Source organism: Manis javanica, chromosome 16 (genome assembly GCF_040802235.1).
Source record: "Manis javanica isolate MJ-LG chromosome 16, MJ_LKY, whole genome shotgun sequence".
Taxonomy (NCBI): Eukaryota; Metazoa; Chordata; class Mammalia; order Pholidota; family Manidae; genus Manis; species Manis javanica.
Window position 1 is genome coordinate 17,001,700 of NC_133171.1, and position 21,720 is coordinate 17,023,419.

Consider the following 21,720-nt stretch of genomic DNA (forward strand, 5'->3'; position numbering starts at 1 on the left):
GGTGGCTTTATGTTTACTGAGAATAGAGCGTATGAATTCTTAACTGAACAGGTGTAGTAACAGAATTTGAGATACGGAAGATCAAAACCAGAAAGCTGGACTCTCATCTGATTCGCAGTGGCTAAGCAGAAGAGGTGGCAGGTGCCGGAGGGGTACAGGGTTGCTAGGTCCCCAGAGGACATTCAGGGTGGCAGTGCCAGTGCAAAGATTAAGGATCAAAGATGCTGACCTACAAAGAAAGCGGCTTGACTCTTACACTGAGGCTTTTTCCTGAAATAATGGTGGGCTCACACATCCCATTCCAGCTACGTGCTGCCACAACTACAAAACAAACCCACCCCAGGATCAGCAGTACAATGACAATGACAAGAGACACCGCCAACCGGCAAAGCAGTGACTTGCTGACTCAGCTCCTGAAAAAGGCAAGTTTGGAAGCTTGGAATCAGACCAGAAACCCAGACCCCAAGACAGAGATTGAACTCTCGCTGAGCCTTGCTTCCTGGTCCCTGAGAAAGTGATTCCACCATCATCGTACATTTCCAAAGGTGTCAGTGCAGGGCAAGGTAAGAGAAGCATGTGGCTGCAGCGTCCGCAGGATCAACAGCCACCCCGCATGGTGACAGCTCGTCTCTCCAGGGGAACTCTTCAGAGCCTGCACTGCTTAGGAACCTCTTCAGAAGCCTGGACTGGCTCTTCCTTGACTATCAAGTAAAGTCTAGATTCCTTAGAAGGGCATCCAAACCCTTCACAATGTGACCCGAGCTTATTTCTTAGTTAATTTTCAGTTGTTTCTCTTACATATCCTTCACTCTAGCCATACCATTTCTCAAATTCACCACGCATCTTTATACAATAATACCTCTTTTGTTTTGGTAAAATATTCATGATATTTACCATTTTAATCATTAGTAAGTGTAAAATTTGGTGAAGAAATTTTTACAAAGTTGTATAACCATCACAATTATCTATAAAATTGTTTTATCATACCCAATATGAACTCAATACTCATTAAACAGTAACTCCCCTGTCCCTCTACCCTGAGCTCCTGATAATATTTATTCTACTTTCTGTCTCTAGGAATTTGTCTATTCTAGGTGTCTCATGTAAGTGGTATCGTATGACATTTTTTCCTTCTGTGTCTGATTTCACTGAGCATGTTTTCAAGGTTCAAAGCATGTTGTGGCATGTGTCAGCATTTCATTCCTTTTTAAGGCTCAGTAATATTCCTTTGTGTATAAGTACTACATTTTGTTCATGCCTTCATCCATCAATGGGCATTTGGGATGTTTCCACCTTTTGGCTATTGTGAATAAAGCTAGTATGAGCACTGGTATAAAGACATGGTTAGAGTCCCCGCTTCGAATTCTTTTGGATAGCTAACTAGACTGGAATTGCATGGTCATATGGTAGTTCCAGGCTTAGATTCTTGAAGAACTGCCAAACTGTTTTCCAGAGGGGCGAAACCATTTTACATTCCCACCAACAACGTATGAGCATTTGAAATTCTCCACGTCGTCCTTGTCAACATTTGTTATTTTTTTCCCAGTGGCAGCCATCCTAATGTGCATGAAGTATTATCTCAGTGTGATTTTGATTTGCATTTCCCTGATGATTAGTGATGTTGAACCATCTTTTCATTTGCTTATTGGTCAAGTGTGTATCTTCTTTGAAGAAATGTCTATTCAGGTCCTTTATACATTTTTAAAATTGGGCTGTTTGTTTTATAGTTGTTGAATTATAGGAGTTCTCCATATATTCTGGATATTAATTTCTTGTCAGAGATATGACTTGCAACTATTTTCTCCCATTCTGTATGTTGTCTTTTTACTTTCCTGATAGTGTCCTTTGATACACAAAAATTCTTAACTTTGATGAAGTGCAAAGTTTTTCTTCTATTGCCTGTATTTTTGGTGTTACATCTATGAAATCGCTATATTCAGTATCATGAAGATTATCCCCAATGTTTGTTTTCTTCTAAGAATTTTACAACTTTAGCTCTGAAGTTTATTTAACTTTTATGTATTTTGAGTTAATTTTCATATTATGGTATAAGGTAAGGGTCCAACTTTATTCTTTTGTATGTGGATATCAGTTTTTCCAACACTATTTCTTAAAAAGACTGTCATTTCTATATGGAATGGTCTTGCCATTCTTAACAAAAATCAATTGGCCATGTATGTGAGGATTTTTTTTCTGTGATCTCTATTGTGTTCTATTAGTCCATATGTCTGTTCTTATGCCAGTACTGTATTGCCTTAATAACTGTAGCTATATTGTAAAATTTGAAGTTGGGAACTGTTTGTGAGTTTCTCAACTTTATTCTTCTTTTTCAAGAGTGTTTTGGCTATTTGGAGCCCCTCATGATTCCCCATGAATTTGAGGGTTGGCTTTTCCATTTCTGAAAAAATGTCTCTAGAGGGACTGTGTTGAATCTATAACTTGCTTTAGGTAGTACCGGCATTTTAACAATTTTAAGTCACCCTGTCCATGAACATGGGATATCTTTCCATTTATTTAAATATTCAAAAATTTCTTTCAGTAATGTTTTGTATTTTTTAGCCTAAAAGTCTTCTACTTCCTGTTAGACTTATTACTCAGTATTTAATTGTTTTAGATGCTATTGTAAATGAAACTGATTTTTCATTTTTTTGGATTGCTCATTGGTGTATAGAAACAAGTGATTTTTGTGTGTTGATCTTACAGTCTACAACTTTGCTGACTTTGAAGCAGTGTGAATGGACCAAGACAAGACACAGGCTCCTGCTTTACCAGAGCGGGCCACATTGAAAAAAAAAAAAGGCTGGAACTACAAGAACCCATGAGGTACAATATGAGTCACGCTCACAGCTGGCAGGGCGGTCGTCCCGCCGCAGCCGGCCCTGCAGGCATCAGGGCAGGCGCGGTCCTGTCTCATGCAGCACGGGCTGCTTGCCCGTCGCCCAAGCACGTGGCGGCAGGGGGCTCTGGTCCTTGCACTCCCCTGAGACCCAGGCCGAGGGAAGCTTCACCCCGACACATGAGCGCGCCGCACCCGTGGCGGGAGGAGCACCTGGCAGGTGCTTGCTGGCTCTGGACTTGCCTGCCCCGGGTAAAGCCACGACCCTCCCACTCCTCTCATGTGGGTGCAAACAGGCCACAGCCAGGCCCACCCCCAGAGGGGCCACAGAGATGTGCCGCTGCGCTCTGGGGGGCAAGGAGCGGGGCTGCAGAGGCGACAGCTTTCCCAGCAACCACTCGCGCTCCCATGGCTCCCAGGCTCAGTCTTGTCTGGAGTCTGTCCACGGGGAAGCACGCTGCCGACACCACCGTGCCAGCTCTCCTCCCTCCCTCCAGCAGGTCGTGGAGAAAGCAAGCCGGACGTCCAGACCACTGCAGCTCCCCGCCAGCGCGTCACCGAGACGGAGCCTGCTACCACGTGCGATCTGGTCCCTGCCGCAGGGCTTCTGAGCCTCTGGGACAAGCCTAGTGGAGCTGCAGCCTGGCGGGGGCTGGAGCAGCGCGTGGACCAGGAGAATCCTGCGGCCGAAACAATCCTTAAGCATGGCCGGTGCGGTTGGCGGGGGGCAGCGGGGCTGTCGGACGTCTGGGTCTCTCGTTCTCTCCCAGGATGAGAAATGAAGGCGGTGGAGGAGAGACAGGCACAGAGCCAGAGGAGAGGAAGGGTGGGGGCGAGGGGCACAGGGGCACAGAAAAACCTGTTTCCAGTGAGCTGCAGGTGTAAAGCTTTGCTTATGTCCTGTATGGTGTGGCTCTAGGCTTTGGGCACCATTTCCTCATCTGCTGGGTTTTTGTTCAGTAAGTACCACACTGCTTATGAACAGAGCAACAGCTGTGTGTATCTCCAGAAGGGAAGTCCCAGCAGGCTTCTGCACTCTGCCAACACATCTCCCCCCTCCTGCTAGGCAGTGCCAGGCGATCCCAAGTAGATGCCCCACTGCAGGCCTCTGGAGGGGTACGGGCAGATCCTTTGAATTATAAATGGGATTTCCTTTTGGAAGCACAGACCAGGTTTGGGAGAAATGCACTAACACTAAAGCTTTTTTTTTTCAGCTCACCAACTGATGACATAATAAATTTTAAGTTGGATTGCTTAAATGACACATAAAAGGCTGAAACATTTTGAGATATAGCAAGAGCTAATCAGGGTTGTGGGTTTAAAGATGAAAACTGTCCTCAGGTAACCACAGGGCACCTTTTTTCTCTGTGCCTATTCAATCCAAACAGCTTGTTTAAATTCTGATAGTCATTGCACTTTACACCAACTCCTTTTATTGTGAAAAAAGTCAGTTCATTTAGTAAAGGCCAGTGGTACCAGGTAGAAATAAATATTTGCTGTAATTGATTGAAAATGTCAGAAAATGGGCACAGCTTGTTTTAGACAAATCTGTCCAGTTTCTGGAAGTTTGTGGGCGCCAAAGAAGTGGGTAATTTTCACACTTTTCAAAATGTTGTCAAGAGTCCTGTAATTGGCAGGCTTTCCCTTTGTATTCCAAAAGGATTCTTGGTCCTCAAACAAGCTTCTATGTAAACTTTTCAAGAACGCATCTGCCATGAAAAATAAGATGTTTGTAGCATTAGGACTCCAAACAAAGCATAAAGAGAAAGATACGTTTAAAAATGTTTATTAAAGATGGAAAATTCTTCCCTCCTTAGGGAAAGGTGCCCTGACTTATTGGTCATTTGGTTCTCACTTGAAGACTCAAGATGTAAAGAAAATGCAACCACTTGCATTTCTTGATAAAAATAAACCAGAAGGAGCTTAATTTAAAGATATGCTATGGCAGCTGTTCTTAGATTTTAGGTCAAGTAAGCAATAGGCCCAACTCCGTAAGAGACAGGGACAGCCTCACTGAACACTGTGGCCAAAAGGGAGGCAGTGAGACCACTATGAACTATGGCCCTGTGAGAGCGGGTATGCTCGCTTTCCTGTTCACGGAAGACTTTAATCGGCAATGTATTCTTCTTCACAGATGCTTCATTTAGTTGTGTTTTTAATTGTAGACTTTGACCAAAAAGGCCAACAGAAGCGCAAACAGAGCCAGGCCTGCAGACACCCTCAGCACACAGTCCTTCAGCAGCAGTCTTCGGTTAGGTGCTAGGTCCTCTCGAGTGGCAGCGGAGGCGTGGGGCAGGCAGTGCAGGCGATGCCCGAGCCTATTTCTGAATTCCTATAAAGAGAGAAGCATTGGGGAAAAAATGATTTTAAGACGCTCAAAAAGCCCTACTGTGATAACAATCAAATAATGGGTCCTTAGAAGGAATTATCTTTCTTTTGCTTTATTGAGACGCAACTGACACATAACATTGTATTAATTAGGTGTACAACATAATTATTCAATGTCTGTATACACTGCAAAATGATCACAATACATCTAGCTAACATCCGTCGCCTCACATAGTTACAAATTCTTCTCCTGATGAGATCTTTTAAGATCTATTCTCTTAGAAACTTTCAAATATATAATACAGCATGATTTATTAACTGTAGTCATGGTGTTGTACATTACATCCCCAGGATTTATGTTACAACCGTAAGTTTGTACCATTTGACTCCATCACTTATCACCTTGACTCCCCGACCCCCTGGCAACCACCCTCTGTTGTCTGTACCTATGATCTTGTTTCATTTTTTAAGATTCCACATATAAGTGAAATCACAGGGTATTTGCCCTTCTCTGACTTATTTCACTTAGCAGACTGCCCTTGAGGTCCATCCATATTGTTGCAAATGGTAAGATTTCCTTCTTTTGAATAGCTTAATAGTATTCCATTGTATATGTACACCATATCATCTTTATCCATTCTCACTGACTGACTGACAGGTCGTTTCAATATCTTGGCTATTGTAAACAATGCTGCAAATGAATATGGGGGTGTAGGTATCTTTTCAAGTTAGTGTTTTCATTTTCTTCAGATAAATACCCTCGAAGAGAAATGGTTGGGTTGTACGGTATTTCTATTTTTAATTTTTTGAAGAACTCCACATGGTTTTCCACAGTGGCTGCACCAACTGACAGTCCCACCAACAGTGCAGGAGGCTCCCTTTCCTCCACATCCTCCCCAACACTTGCTATTTCTTGGCTTTTTGATAGCGGCCATTCTGACAGGTCTAAGGTGACATATCACTGTGGTTTTGCATTTCCCTGATGATTAATGATGTGGAGCATCTTTTCATGTGCCTGCTGGCCATCTGTATGTCTTCTCTGGAAATATGTTTAGGTCCTCTGCCTACTTTTTAATCAGATTTTTTTTGCTACTGAGTTATATGAGCTCCTTATATACTGTGGATGTGAGCCCCTTACCAGGAATCAGATATTTGAGCTGCAAATATGTTCTCCCATTTGGCAGGCTGCCCTTTCATTTTGTTGTTGGTTTTCTTTGTTATGCAGAAGATTTTTAGCTTAATGTGAGAAACAGCTTTCATTTATTACTCCTTCAACATAGGCACATTCCAACACCCACCATTGGTCAGGTGGCCCCGAGTTGGGTGTGAGTAAATCACATTTCCTTTCTTTGAAGGTCAAACCAACTTCATGATTTTCCAGATTATACACAAACTATACAAAAGACAGTGTTTATGGAGAATCAAGGCAGAATTCATGCAGGGCAGAATGTATGTAGAATGGACTTGTATCACAAATGTAACTTCCAGGGATGCAACTACTAATTCACGCAGTGGAACGACGACGAAGGAGCTACTGAAGCCGGTTTGCTCAGAAAACACGTCCGTCAGGGTCGAGATTCCCAGCGGGGCTCTGCGGCAGGAGGCCACCCCACACCCTCGGTGGGCCCTGAAGGGGAAGGGCTGGGTGGGGACATCTGCTCCCAGAGGCTGCCCCTCCAGTTCCCCCAGTGCGCCCCTCAACCACCACCACGTTCTCTGTGTGCCCAACACGGAGCGGGTGGGAAATCCTGCGGGAGAGGGTCTGGAGAGCCAGGAGACAGGGCACTTCTCGGGGGTCTCTGCCCCATGACGCCATCTAGCAGGTGCGTGGAGGGTGGAGCTGGGCACCTGGCGCCCTCAGGGTGGTTCTAGTGTTTCCGTTTTATAAGATTCCCATTACACAGGATCCTCACCTACTGTCCAGACTTCAGAACGGGTGCTTCCCCTGCTGAGACCTGAATAATATTTTTGAGTCACACAGGTGAAAGGCGGAGGAAGGGGAATCCTGGACGGGAGCACAACGCCAGGGGAGGGAGGGGCAGCCCAGAGGCAGCACCTGCTGCGCGAGGGAGATGGAGCCATGGGGGCCCGCTGCGCTGTCAATGGCCACGTCCCGGGCTTGGCCTTCCCTCCCAGGCTCGGACCATCTCCTGGTGGGAGGCGGGGTGCTGGGCACAGGCGCTGGGGCGGAGCCGTACGGAGGGTCGGGGGTGCGGGTGAGCCAGCGGGCCCACGTTAGGGTGCCGGCAGCACACAGGAGGGGTGGCCGGCCTTGCTGGATGATCCCCAGGACCTGAGCTCACACGGATGGGTGACGAGAGGTACAAGGAAGAGAACAGGGAGATAAAAACAACTTGCACAACCCGATTTCCACCGGCTGCTGACGGATTTGGAAGAAGCCTCGTTTTGACTGTAGGACACTAACTGCACACTTAATAAAGCTGCTAACCACAGGGTAAGTCTCTCGACCCCAAAGGCAGCCAAACCCTTATGCACCCTGCTGGCGTCGCTGTGCCGGGAGCCCTGGAAAGAGCCCCGCAGCCGGACAGGCAGGAGTGTCCTCCCTGCATAGCGGGGGCAGTGCCAGAGGGGAGTGGTGTCCCTGAACGTGCCCCTGCCGCCTTGTAGACTGCAGTCTTGTGAGCCTGGCTTTGGGGGATGTTTGGAGCTGGAAGTATGTTGATAAGCTTTCACTTCAGCTGCTTAGGAATGGCCTCAAGGTCTCAAGGACAGTGCACATGTGGATATTTCAGCATTAGGGAACAGTGTGTCTCTCTAGCTGGAATGACAGAAGCTCCGTGGGTTCCTCAAAAGCAGTGAGGCTGCCCGATTCATGTCTGGGATCCTGTAAACTGACAGCTGTTGGTACAGAGAGGTGCCCAGCAAGTTTAGAAATGGGTGAATGGCTGAACACGGGAGTGTGTGTTCCAGCTGAGTAGCTCATCAAAAACATGCCTGACTATGTGTCCTGTGATGTATGCAGGGCACTGTTCTTTGTAAGTCATGAGTTCTTGCCTCTAGAAATTAAACCATCACTTCTTAAGTCTGGGTTTACAAGACCACAATTAAGAGGTTGATTAATTTCTTCCAGGCCTGAGTTTTACATTCCTGAGTCTCACATGGCTTTGAGAAGCCAATGAAGACTACAGACGGCTGCCCAGGAAGGAGATGGGCCTGTGCCCAGCCCCACTCACACTTCTGCATATGACTTTGGGAAGTTCATTGACACCTTCTCCAGGAATAGACTCTGGTATTGTGGGGATGAAGCTTTCTCTTTAAAAGAAAAAATATGAATACAAAATTAGGTAAGGTCTTCTCTCAAAATACGAGGCCCTGAAACCTAAGGTGAACCGGCTTTAGAGAAAATGCACCTGTGCCCGCAGTTCAAGATGCCCTTACATCGTTCAAACTTCAACGCACCAAACATGAGAACTTCGATTGCTTTCTAAAACTACTGTTTACCAAATATCAACTCTCAGACTTGTATTTTTTACGAAGCCACATTCCACTTAGACACACCTTTTTCAAAACAGATAGAAATTTGAAACAGGGCAGGGTATGACCTTTGTTGAAGAAAGATCCACGCATTGATTCAGTTACAGTGGACTAACTACTTTCTGATAAAAGTGTTAACTCTGAGTAACACCGGCTTCCCCCCACTTTGTAAACCTCATTGTTCCCTTGATTAATTTCTCACTTGCTAAAATTCTTAAATATATTCTCTTAATTTTCAAGAGCATAGCTTATCAAATCCCATTAAAGTAATAACTCTGTTAGAGGGGAATCAAGGATATACACTGACACAGAACGAGACAAAAACAACTTTGAGGTTCAGAAACTTGAGGGGTCCGATCTCAGACAGTCAAAGGTAAGTGAAGACTTAAGAGAAAACGTCAGTCCGCTGAGATGTAATGGCAGCCTGGGGAGGAAGGCCGGCGGCCTCCAGGGCTCAGCTCTGCTGACGCTTCTTCCTTCCACCAGTGCAGGCCTGCAGTCGGCTGCTTGCTCAGAAAAACGGGCCTCCAGGGCCACCCACATTAGTCCTACTTTGATTGTCGGCCAAAGAGACAGGGATTGAAGGGAAGGGCACCTGGGAGGCGGTCAGTGTTCTCTGAAGGGATGTTTGCATCTCTCCGTGTTCCCGCATTCGGTATTTACACCTCCGTGCAGCTGCAAGCATCCCTTCCTCGGGAGCCGACCGGCTCGGCCTTGTAATGGAGGGCCTGCCCAAAGGCTCCTCCGCCTCCTCACAATGTTTGTAAGTTGTAATACGTAATATGGCTGCCGATCCAGAAGCAAGGATCCAGCTAGACAGGCAGGCAGCAGGCTCTAAGTAACAACTCTGAGTGGAGGCAGCGACGCTTATGGGCCGTCCACATGCGCCTGGCAGGATTCTAACTACTCTGTCTGATCCTCTCCTTGAATCCTCCTGACCCCAGTTGGTCCCAACTTCACGCACTCACCCAATTCACAGGTGGTAGGTGTAAGTGGTGACGCAGGTGAGGGCTGGGCTTTAGTCACAGCCAGCTTAGCCTTAGGTACATATCAGAGATGCATTCGCAATGCAGTATAAACAAATGCGAAAAACCAGGGCACTGCGTGGTTGCTAAAATAATTATCTAGACCAAGATTCCTACCGAAGAGATTTTATCCATGCTCCCCGTGGCTGCATCTCGCGGATGCAGTGGTGTTTTCTGTCTTTCTCTCCAGAAGGCCATCCCAGGAGAGCCGGCCCCTGGCCAAGCACAGACACGGCCCACTACCCGTCCTGCAGCTGAGCCACACCGAGACTCCATGAACGGGACCTGTCGATGGCACATGGCGGAGTTCTCTCCAAACACACACACACGCGCCCACATGCACACACACTTGATCTGCTCACATTAGAACATGTTGCAAAATGTGTTTTAATGAGGAACAGTTGGTTTGGTTCTGCTCAAATAAAAGATATCCCTGTAAGAGAGCTGTCGCCTGTCTTACCATCTTGCAGTGCGGCTTCCAAATGAGTTCTTCTGTCCCTGACACCTGCAGCGTTGCTGGAGCCCTGCAACCACGCTCCGCGTGCCAGAAACCTTCCTCGGGTTGACAGACACCTCGTCCCCAGGCCTCACATCATTTCCAGACACCAGGGCATGCAGCAGTTAAGGGTGTCAAGCTACCTTTCCCTGCTATTCTTCCTGACAATTCCTCAAATCGGGAGCTCTTAATGCCATATAAGTAGAAGTGCCCAATGATCTGTAAACTGAAGCTGCTAGTATTTTCTGGTTGTTGAAGTCTATGTAAAGAATGCTACATGCGTAGTCGACCAGCATCACAGTCATCCTGGCATATAACAAGACCGACAAACTTGGGATCAATTGTGCCTTTGCATTTATTTTCAAACATTTGTACTTTAAAACCTCTGTCAGAGTCGCATGATGAGTGCACGTCATTATCGGCTTTTCTGCATCACTTTTAGGTGAGAACGATTCTGGATCAGACATTCATATGTAATTTTTCCCGCACCCCTTCACTTCAAATGTGTCATTGTGATTAGGTCGTTGAAAGTGCAAAGAAAAAATTTTCAACCAGAATATACCTGCACATAAAAAAAAAATCACTATTATTTTGTTTTTTTAATCTTACTTTGGTGATAGCAGAGTAAACTCAGGCTTTGCTAATAAGGCCAAACATAAATTATTCAACTACCATATGATCGAATGCATTTCATATTATATTCTGAGTCATTTTGCCTCAATGCCCGCCAGAGGAATTGCTCTGATGCCCCCCTGCATGGTTTCGGTGCTCCTGCCCTCTCAGGATGCCCTGCGCTCTGACCTGGACTGCGCCCAATGAAAGAAAGAGTTAATCACACCAAACACCAAAGCATGGCGTCTGTCCTCCACCTAATTATTATTTTCTGTAAGATCACAATTCACCCAACTCAAGGAATACGGAAATAGGTCTTAAGCTCTGAACTTCTTTTAATGGATTGAAAATATTTCTTATGTGTAAATTTTTCTCATGCTTGGAGGCACTATAAGAGCTTGAAGTGGAAGCTAACAGGGATGAAGAAAAAAATCATTTGATATCTTGTAACTCAAGATGAATCAGAGTTTAAAATCATCTTTTTTTTCAACTGAGCCTGAACATATGGCCTCTGCAGAAAACCTACTGAAGCCAAATATGTGATCAATGCAAGGAAATTATGTTAAATATACATTATGCCGCACAGAACATGATCAGAAAGGATCCTTAAAATCTCTTGCTGTTGTTAAGTTTGCTTTGAATACAGAATGATTGTCAGGCCTGAAAGCTGTCATCCTAACTGCATCTTGATCCCCCCAAATACCAACTTAAGGAAGCACCTCTCAATGCAAACTGCGGTGTCGATCCCTGTGTCTGGCCAATGGGTTCCAGCCCCAGAAAAGTTCACTATGGGATCAGTGAGACTGAGGAATGACAGTGGAATGTTCTTGGGGTGAAAGGGTTATACCCAACTTTATTCCCACGATGGCAGGTCAATCACTAGAATCCTGTCCCCTCAGAGCAAGTCTGCATGCGGCAAGCTGGTCTCTGCCTCTGGGCCCCTCTGTCCTCAGCACTGCCACCACTCCAGTCTCTGCTCTCCTGCAGCCGTGCAGCAGTCGTGCCACAGTGTTGCCCAGAGCACTGGATGGAGCTCCTTATATAGAGTCAATAACAATGTATTGCCCACATGTGTGCAGTAAGCCAGCCCACCAGGGCCAGGTGGGAATCCTGGCCACAGGAACCTTCATTTTCTCCACACCCGGATATGAAGGAATGAAGAAAGGCGGCTGGCTGCTCAGTCCTCGCAAGGGCTTCTCAACCCCCCAGTTGCGGGCTTCCAGATGAATTCTATCATCTTCTTTAAACGTCTTATTCTTTCTTTAACTTAAAGCAAATTTCCATTCAAATGGCTTATATTTTCCTAATTTTTGGCTTGTTATATTTACCAAAATAAGTTGCATTGAGAGGTGCTTCCTTAAGTTGGTATTTGGGGGGATCAAGCTGCAGTTAGGATGACAGCTTTCAGACATGACGATCATTCTGTATTCAAAGTACATTTGAGAGAAGAATCGAATCTAGAATTAATAACAGTAAAAAATCTTTGCCAAGAGTGGTATGTTGTCATTTCTTTATATATAGCCTCTTTCATTTCACAAAAATTGAGAGGTTGCAAGTGTTGTCAAAAGGTTTATCATCAGATACCATATCATCTGGAATCTTAGCTGGAGATGCATTTATTTTTACTTCTTCATTGTTATTTAAAGTTTTCCTCCAAAGAAAAGTCATATAGAGAAGGTTTTCTGACTAGCCACACTTAAGGGAAACCCGAGTTATTTACTGTGTCAAAGGTTGGAGACTGCAACTTATGTAGGTCTCTTTCCTGCTAACTAAGTATCAGGATGGACGAGTATACACACGCACGCACGCACACACACACACACGCACACGCACACAGGCCTTGAAACAAAGCAGGGACCAAGAGACTTACTTGGATCTGTGAAGTCTATAACCCCAGTGTTCATGATAATGGCAGAAATCTGAACTCATCTCCAAATTATTGGCTGGAGAAAAGCACGAGTACAAACCAAAGCTGCCTCCCAGGTGCAGCAGAGCCGCAGCAGGAAAAGTGAGTCAGGTCAAGGTGCTTTACTAGTGAAGAAGCCTTTTCAATGATTTCTTGAACCGCAACCGACACCATCCTCATTCCGTGCAGTGTACACAGGAAGCCGTGAACCAGGAAGTCAATGAAGATCACAAGTGGGTGTATTGAAGTTAATCTTTAAGTAATCGATTCAACTCAAAATAATTACTCCTAAGGATTTCTTCCAACTAGGTAACCATGTTGGCAGATGTTTGTGTTTTAAATGGAAAAGAAGCCCATGAACTGCATAAAATGGATAAAGGAGATGGCAGGTGCTTTGTTCTGTCTCAAAGAATCTCATAAATGATGAGCAACATGGAAAACATTTCCTACAGATAACCATGATGGCTATTCACCTTGGGAAATTCAGGTGAACTAGTTAAGAAAAATTATATGGTACCTACGTACTATAACTACCTTAAACTCAGCCATCTGCAGAAAGTTTATACCTCTATTTTCCTCTCACTTCCAAAGTTCCATTATGCATTCTTCTAAAAACCAATTCCAGGGATGGCCCTTTTCTCTAGATCTATTTTGAATATGGAGAGTTTTTTAAAAAGTAAAAAATAGTGATCCTATCAAAAGTCACTTAAAATAATGAGGATTAATATTAAGAGTCTAATCATTTGTGTAACTACAGGAGTGTGGCAGGCAGCCCCTCGGACAGCCCCCTCTGGCCCCTGCTGTTGGAATTCACAGTCTTCTCAGACAGCTGCCTGACGTGCCATCACGTCTTCTCATTTTCACTTGAAATCTATGGGGATAAAATCAGTCCCTGCATTCATTTCCTATTGCTGTTTTAATAAATTGCCAAAAAAATGAGTGGCCTAAAACATCACAAACTGCTCGCCTTATGGTTCTGAAGCTTGTAAAGCCCCGGCGGGTCTCACCGGACTAAGTCAGGGGCGGTGCTGCCTGCCTTCTGGAGGCTGTCGGGGACCGTCTCCGCCCCGCGTTCCTTGGCCCAGGGCCCTGGCTGTCCCCACTCGGCAGGGCACCCGCTCTGGCTGCGGTTCTCCGGCAATGTTGCCGCATTCAGGGGCTCCTGTGATGACACTGGGCACGCCTGGGGATCACCCTGCAGTCCAGGATGGGCTCCCTAAGGCCAGCCGATCCCCCTGCCATGTCACCCGACACGCTCATGGGTCGCAGGGCTGAGGATGTGATGCCCCAGGGGGACAGTGTCGAGCGGCTGGGTACACACACTTCAGAGACCACTACCCAAACGTCAGAGGGCTTGACGTTTCCTCATAGGAGACCACGAGAAAAGTCCTTAACATCTACTAACATTTAGATTTGGGATCGTTTATGTGGAGAATGAGGGTTTTTTTGTCTTTAACTAGAGGCAACACCTCCAGCACGATCTAAAAACAGGGCCCTGAGTTGTGGAGGTGGAATGACTGGATCTAAGGAAGAAGCAGATGTGGTTCCTTGGGGGGCCACAGAGAGAGGATGCAAAGATGTGCAGCTCATAAGCAAGAAAGTGGGGCTCTCACTGGGGTACAGCTGACGGAACACACCGAGGGCCCCGCACGGCCCCACTCCGAACCTGTGCCTGTCACGTGAGCTCGCATGCCCTCCCTGGGCCTGGACATGTCACTCACTCGGCCACTGGGAGGCCATCAGAGGACAGATACAGAGGCTTGAAAAGCACTTGCACTGTTCGCTGCCCTTCTTTCTCTGCCCTCACCATGAGAACACGTCCGCCAGCCTCTTAGGGGATGAGACACGCGGGGCAGAGGGCAGAGGGCCAGGGGTCGCAGGGAGGCGGTCTCGATCTGCCCGCTGAACTACCAGTAGTCAGTGAGCCCCCTCGGGATCGGAAGGGCTATACAGCACTGACTGCAGGTGGTGAGTGAGCCCCGTCTAGGCAGCTGCACCCCTCAGTGGTTCCGTGGATATGTGTCACCAGGCATTTCACAGTGGCGACAGCTGACTGACACATGGGACGACCCTGTATTTGGTCTTGCACTCATTTTAGTAAGGGATATACATGTATCTCCTGCACAAATACATTCATTCATTCACTCAAGAGTCATTTACTAAGCATTTATTCCATGTTAGACACTGTATTAGACAGTAGAGACAAGGAAATGAATGACACAGTATGCCAGCACTCACGGATTGGGCTTCGGTTTTGGTAAATGGAGAAAAGAAACAAATAAATACTTGGTATGTCTGATGGTGAGCTGCATCCCAGAGGAAAACAGCAAGGCTGGGGTAGCAGGGTGTCATGGATGGTGGCGTCTCTCTTGCAGGGGTTACTCAGGAGGGCTGCGCTCATAAGGTGGTGTTTCAGCAGAGACTTGAATGAAGATGACAGACATTTCATGCATCTTAGAGAGGCACACTCCAAGCAGAGGGACTAGCCAGTGGAGAGGCCCTCCTGACGGGAGCGGTCTGACTGCCCAGCATGCTGGACGGGGAGAAAGGTCACTAATGATGCCGCAGAGACAATGGGAGCAGAGGCAGGGCGAGGGCAGTAGGCCTCACAGGCCATTGCCACCCTGAGTGGGATGGGAAACCCTACTGTTGTTGTGGTTTTTAAAAATTCTTTTTATTGTGCTAAGATATATGTATATAATGAAATTCAGTATTTTAATCATTTTAAGTGCACAATTGTCATTAAGTAAATGTCATGTTGTACAACCATCACATCACCACTGTCGATGTCTAAATTTTTTTCATCCATATAGAAATTCTGTAAATGTGAGAAATTGTCCATCTCCGTCCAACCTCTGATAACTTCTAATCCACATTTTGTCTCTATGAATTTGCCTGTTCTAGATCATTCATATAAGTGGAATCATATGATAATTGTGCTTCTGTGTCTGGCAAATTTCACCGAGCATAATGTTTTCGTGGGTCATCCATGTGGCATCATCTATTGGAACTTCCTTCCCTTTTACGGATGAATAAAGCTCCACTGTGTGTTTATATTCCCATCTTGTTTATCCATGCATTTGTTGACAGAGACTTGGATTGTTTCTACCTTTTGATTATCGTGAATAATACTGTTGCCTGTTTTCAATTTTGGGTACATACACTGCATCCCACGGAATCCTAGCTGGTTCTGAGCAGAAGGGCGATGAGATGGGGTTTATATGGACAGTAGGACAGGGAGAATGATCAGGCAGTTTGTTGGTGTTTATTTTCAGATTCTAGTGCAGAGCAGAGAAAAATCACCTCCCATAGAATATTTAAAAGGAAAAGATCGACCGCGAAGAACCCCGTCCTCTGCATAGATGCCCGGTGGTTGTTCAGGGGAACTGACTTCATCTGAAGTGTAACAGAAGAGAAAAAGCCACCCCGAGTCAGTGCAATGGGGAAACCTCAATCACAGCCACAAAGTATCTCAGCTACACTTTACACTTGCTGTTGCTGGTTATAAATATACCTGAGAAGATTAACGATCAAGTCCCGTTCTCAGGGTATATATGTGATTTGGGTAAAACATAGCTCATGCCCATGGGCACAGCACCACTAGGTTGGTTGACCAGGGAAACCTTCGCTGTCACTGGGCCACCAGTTCCATGGCGTGTGCTGGGTGGTCGCCTCCCCTGTGCCGCGTGCTCCTGCGCTCTTGCAACACCTCACTTCCTTGTCAAATCACCCTAGCAGACAGGTTGATACTCCCTATTTATGAGGAGGAACTTGGCTAGACAGGGCAAGTAACCAGCCGGCAGTTACAGTTACGAAGGGACAGAGCCAGAATTCCAAAGCCACCATGGGATGCCAAAGCTCATGTGCTGAAGGGGCGCTCTGTACTTTTGAAAGGGATATCTGCGAGAAAGGAGCCCCTAGAAGAATGCCAGTCTTGTTGACATCCAGCAGCAATGTGCACAGGCTTCGTTGGTCCTCTGGATTTCTCTCTCAAGCGGTGGCAGATTTGAAAGGCGCTCTTCCCATTTTTATAGGTTGACTTCCTACCAGGTAACTGTCAGGTTGACATACGGCTTCACTATTTATGCTGCTCAGTTAATTGTACAGAATTGCACTGGGAAGATACAGACAGGAGAAAATGTTTCTCCAAGGCTCTTTAAATTTAAAACATTGCAAACTATGTTATAAAACAAAGATACTTGTGGTTCTGTCATTTTAGGCATAACTCAAAGTCAATACTCTGAGTATGACACAAGAAATAAGCTGTCACTTTCATCATTAGAAAGAAAAAACAAATAAACTAAAATTTACGATTGGAAGTTATGCATGGCTCTAAAGTACTTATTCTTACAGTTCCCATGCAAAGAATTTAATTAGCAAGATTCTTATCAGCTTAAAAAGGGGCTTTTGCAATCTGCTTATCAAGATGTCAAATGACTTCAAAGAGCATGTTGGGTGGCCTATGGTTTTTTAGCCCTTGAAGAATATACTACTAATGTCCTAAGTCAAAGTAACAGAAGATTTCAACCTATTATGTACTCTCAACATCCCTGCCTCTGCTTGAGAAACCATCATTCCACCCTGTGTTTTGTTGAAAACCAAGTTCATTCAACAAATATATCCTGAATGCCAGCTCTGAGCTGGGCACCAACGCCAGGGCCGGAAGCTGCTGGTGAAGAGTCAACAGACTGACCTTGTTCACTCAGGTGACTCTCACAGTTATGCTCCTGTCCAGAAACATCCCAACATGCACGGCAGAAATGTCTTGGATTCACCCGTATCTTCTCTTTATTCATACCAAAGTATGTACTTTGGTTAGGTGGAGCCACGTGAATACTTCTGGCCAATGGGGGGAAAACTGAAATATGACACACCATTCCCCACTGGGGCCATGAAAAGCTGGCTCTCCAGCAGTTCTCTTCAAGTAGCCAACCTGGGTCCCTGAGTGACTGTGTGGAATGGGCCTCCTGGTTCCAAGATGCCCACTAAACGGCACTAGACGTGTTGTAGTTCGAGCAGGAAATAAATTGCTATGTTAAGCCTGAGATTTTAGTTAGTCTGTTACTGTAACACAGCCTAACACTTCAGGGACTGACTGACACATGTGCATCATTGTCTACTGTGTTAGGTATAAATGCTTCTATCTGACTTCAGAACCCAGAGGTCCCCTCTTTATAGTGAACATAATTTTCTATCTCCTCCCAACTGCCCGTATCTGCTCCCAGGTGCTCAAATAAAGCTCGATTTATTTCTGTGCATTCTGTCGCTTGACTTACGTTCCTTTCGCACTGAGAAAAATTTCCTTTTTGATTGCCTGATTAAGTCCTTCCCCCCTACCTTCAAAGTCCAGTTCTTCTCCAACCACATCCACAGAACCCTCCGTAGTAGAGATCATTTGAGCACCCTCCTCACATGGGCGCTCTCCCTCACTAGTACAGACTCCGGGGAACATTTCCCACCTTCCCTGGTCCCTAGGGCACAGGCCTGAGAGCCCGGTCCCACACGCAGACGCAGTGCAGGTGAGGCATGAGTGCGAAGGAAGCTCCAGGGGCCCACGGGGCTTGGAAGCTCCGCCTCCTGGGCAGGGGTGCAGAGGTGACCCCCTCACTGGCAGCTGCTGGGTGGTCTGGGTGCCCTTTCTGGAACACACAGCAGAGTCCACTCAAAAGTCCTTCCAGTAATTCTGTGGATGATCTAGTAAACCTTTTTGTGCCCAATCTCATATATTCTGATACTTCAAGTCTTCAGATGTTTGCTATCTTCCAATCCCTGTGACCTGACTGTATCTAATTCAACACTTGATATATTATAGATTTTGTTTCCTAAGCACGTATCTTCTCTTCCCAACGAGATTTTCATCTCTTCAAGGGCAAGGATCCCACCTTAGACTCTGCACCCCCAGCAGTGTGGGTCTACTTCAGGAACTGATAGGATGACAGTATAATTTATCAGCTAAGCCAGGATACTTTGAGCAGTGTTAAGAGGGTGCAATTATTGACTATACCAGGACAATAGGTATAAACCAGGACTGTCCCAAACTGAGTCACAGAGCCATAGCTGTTGACTGAGTAAAAACAGAAAGACATTTGAAACAAAAGTAATGTAGTTATAATGAGAGCACCAAAGAGCAGTTCTGGGCCCCTGGGTTCGAACTGTCATAGGTGACAATACTGTCCTGGAGATTCCCTAGTCCCAGCCAAGAGGGACAGGAAATTAGACTCAGCCTTCCAGGTCTGGGGGCTGCTGAAATACAGCTTTGGTTTTCATAAGGAAGCTCTTGCCATTTGGTGCTTTTATGAAGAATACATTTGTTCTTCATGAATTCATTTTAGATTTGGTAGAAGTCATCCATACACTTTCATCAGAGCAATTCTTGTGCGCAGGGCAGCTGGTATACCTGCATAAGGCCCTCTTCCTCACCCTGGACCCTCCCTCCAAGGGTCCCAACAGGTGGGCAATATTACCAGAAGAACAACCAGACTAAAGTCTCCAAGGCCAAGATGACATTCATCATTTCTATCTCCAATATTCAGTCCACTGTCAATACGTCAGGCGTTCCCTGCACATGGCATGTGTGATTCCGTCTCGGGGGCCGTGGTCTTTTCTTTCGCCCTCAGCCTCTCCTTGCTCTGGGAGTCTGCCCAGGCTCCCTTCTACTCCTTCCCTGCGGTGTGGACAAAACACACGGAAGTAGGGCAAGTGCCCGCCCAACCCCATGTTGATTATGCCTCCTTGTGAGTGTGCACAGCAGTGTGCAGAATGCTCCATGTGTCCCGGCTGCCCTAGCCCAGGTAGGGTGATAAACTGAAGAATACAGGTAAAAAGAGCCTTAATCCCAAGCACACAGCGGAGGCTCACTAAATGGCAGCTATTTTTACTATCGAGGCACAGTCGGCCTGGATGCACACAGACCCCTCACTGGGCCCCAGCTACAAGCCTCCAGAGAACCATCAGCAGTGACCCGACAGCTGGTGAAGCAGGTGAAATGAAAGCTCTTTAGCGTCAGCTGGCCCTCATGGCTCCCGGATCGGCACACAAGGGACAAAGGGGACCACAAACACGGCCCACACATTCTGAACTGACAGGATCCACACCAGTTCAGCGGGAATGCCCAGTAAAACCCAGCTTTACAGCACAGAATAAAAGCTGTATGTCTAGACTGGGGAGCCCAAATATGTCCTAACAGGTCTGCAAAAGAAACTAATTAGATGCAGTATGAAAGGAAGAAATGGACTAAATATTAAATGTACAATGGTTGTAATTGTTTGTGACACCGATTTGACATATGGGCAGTGAAGAACCCAATCTTACATAAAGTTAGAAAAGAAGAAACTAGAAAAACTGCTTGGGATTGGAGCCAGTATTTCGGGGTGGAAGGAAAAGTAGGAAGGAACACACCCTCATTTGCTTCTAACACGGTTAGCTGATCTGTTTGAAATTAGATCCACTTTCAACTGTTTTAACTTAATTATTAAGCCATTTCTGAAAACCTCATGAATGCAGTTTTCATGTGCTTTCAAATCTGGCCCTGAACTAATAGACCCTTTCGCTTCATTGGTTTTGGAAATGAATGTTAGATGGAGAGGAAAGCATTTTAACCGTGCTTTTCTAAGGGTCAAGGCTCTAAAAATATAGCAGAGTCTATACATAAAGCTCAGGACACCTGAATATCCCGCTGGCCCTTTGTCCGGGAACGAGGCAGACCATATGCCCCCTTTCAGCCCCCTGCTTCCGCTCCGCCAGCAGTCGGCTGTGCTGTGCTGCTACCGCGCTGCTCGCGTGGACCCATCATGAGGATCAAGGTCCCGATGGATGACAAGCAGTGGGCAGCCGGCCGCCCGGGGCACCTTCCCTTCTCTGGGAGAAACCGAATGGCAGGTCTGCTCTCCGTTCCAGAATGTTCTCCATTAAGCAGGGGCATAAAGAGGAAGAGGGAGAAGTGTCTGGAGAAAGTACAGCCCGTGCTGTGAGCTGCTAGCCAGGCTCCTCCTGTTGGAAGGAGCCTCCCAAGCTGGTCGGCTTCCACCTGCCATTTTTGTAGGAAATCAATGGCTGACGGTCACATGTGATGTGATAAAAGGTCGTGCAATTTTACCTCTGTTGCTGAAAGTAAAATAATGCCTTGGCATGTATCACAAATTAATAACGATAATATTAAGAGTAGCTGACATTTACTGATTGCAAGCCATTCCCATGTAGATTCTCTGAGGTAGGAGCTGTTATTACTTCCGTTCACAGAGGTGAGGCCTGAGGCTGGTGGGGCAGGTGGGGCGGGGGTTGAGGAATTTGCTCACAGGCATATTTCCTGTAAGTGGTGAAACAAGGATTCAATCCCAGGTAATCAGAATCCAGCATCTATGTTCTTAATTGCTGTAACTATAGAGTAAAAACTAACGGAAGCAGAGTACCTTTAAAAAAAATTAAAGTTAAATAAAAATGCCAGAAAATCATGGATTTCTAAGCTATATTTACAGAATCTCATCATGAAATATTAATATACTTCCTGTGCACCAGGCACTTTGTCCAACATTATCTTCTCTGAATCAGTTATGTCCATTTTACAAGTGAAGAAACTGAGTCAAGGAAGTCAGCTGGTAAAGGTCACAGGAACTGTAAATATGATTTGAATCCTAACCTGACAGACCCCAAATCTCAAGCTCTTTTCACAAAGCTACACCTACCTCTTCTTTCTGCGAAATGATTCTTTACTATTAGGAATAAACTCAAAAAGAGAAAAACTTTGGAATAAAACTGACTACCTGTAAGTTTAGAATGAGGAGAGAACTTTGTTCTTTTATATCTCTTCTCCCAGGTACAAAATAGCTCTGACTTCTTAAGTTATCAATCTCAGAAAGGGACTCAAGTGGTTGGTTAGAATATGGTCCATAAAAAAGGAAAACATCCGGAGTAAAACGGGTTAGCCTTCAGGAGGCAGGGAGCGCTCGTGTTCTTGTGTCAATGAACACAGACTGATCCCTTGAACACCACTTTTAACAGAACACAGAGAAGATGATTAATATTG

The 21,720-nt window shown here is 45.9% G+C and overlaps 1 protein-coding gene across 3 annotated transcripts in view; it reads right to left on the bottom strand.

Moving 5' to 3' along the window:
• Nucleotides 1–4,606: 4,606 nt before the first annotated feature.
• CDKAL1 (CDKAL1 threonylcarbamoyladenosine tRNA methylthiotransferase) overlaps nucleotides 4,607–21,720 on the bottom strand; it is a 633,245-nt gene continuing 616,131 nt past the window's right edge. For all 3 annotated transcript variants that reach the window (XM_073224446.1, XM_073224444.1, XM_036994284.2), the window contains one exon: nucleotides 4,607–5,168. In XM_073224446.1, the coding sequence (XP_073080547.1) occupies nucleotides 4,992–5,168 (177 nt within the window). In that variant the 3' untranslated portion in view covers nucleotides 4,607–4,991. The remainder of the gene's footprint in view (nucleotides 5,169–21,720) is intronic.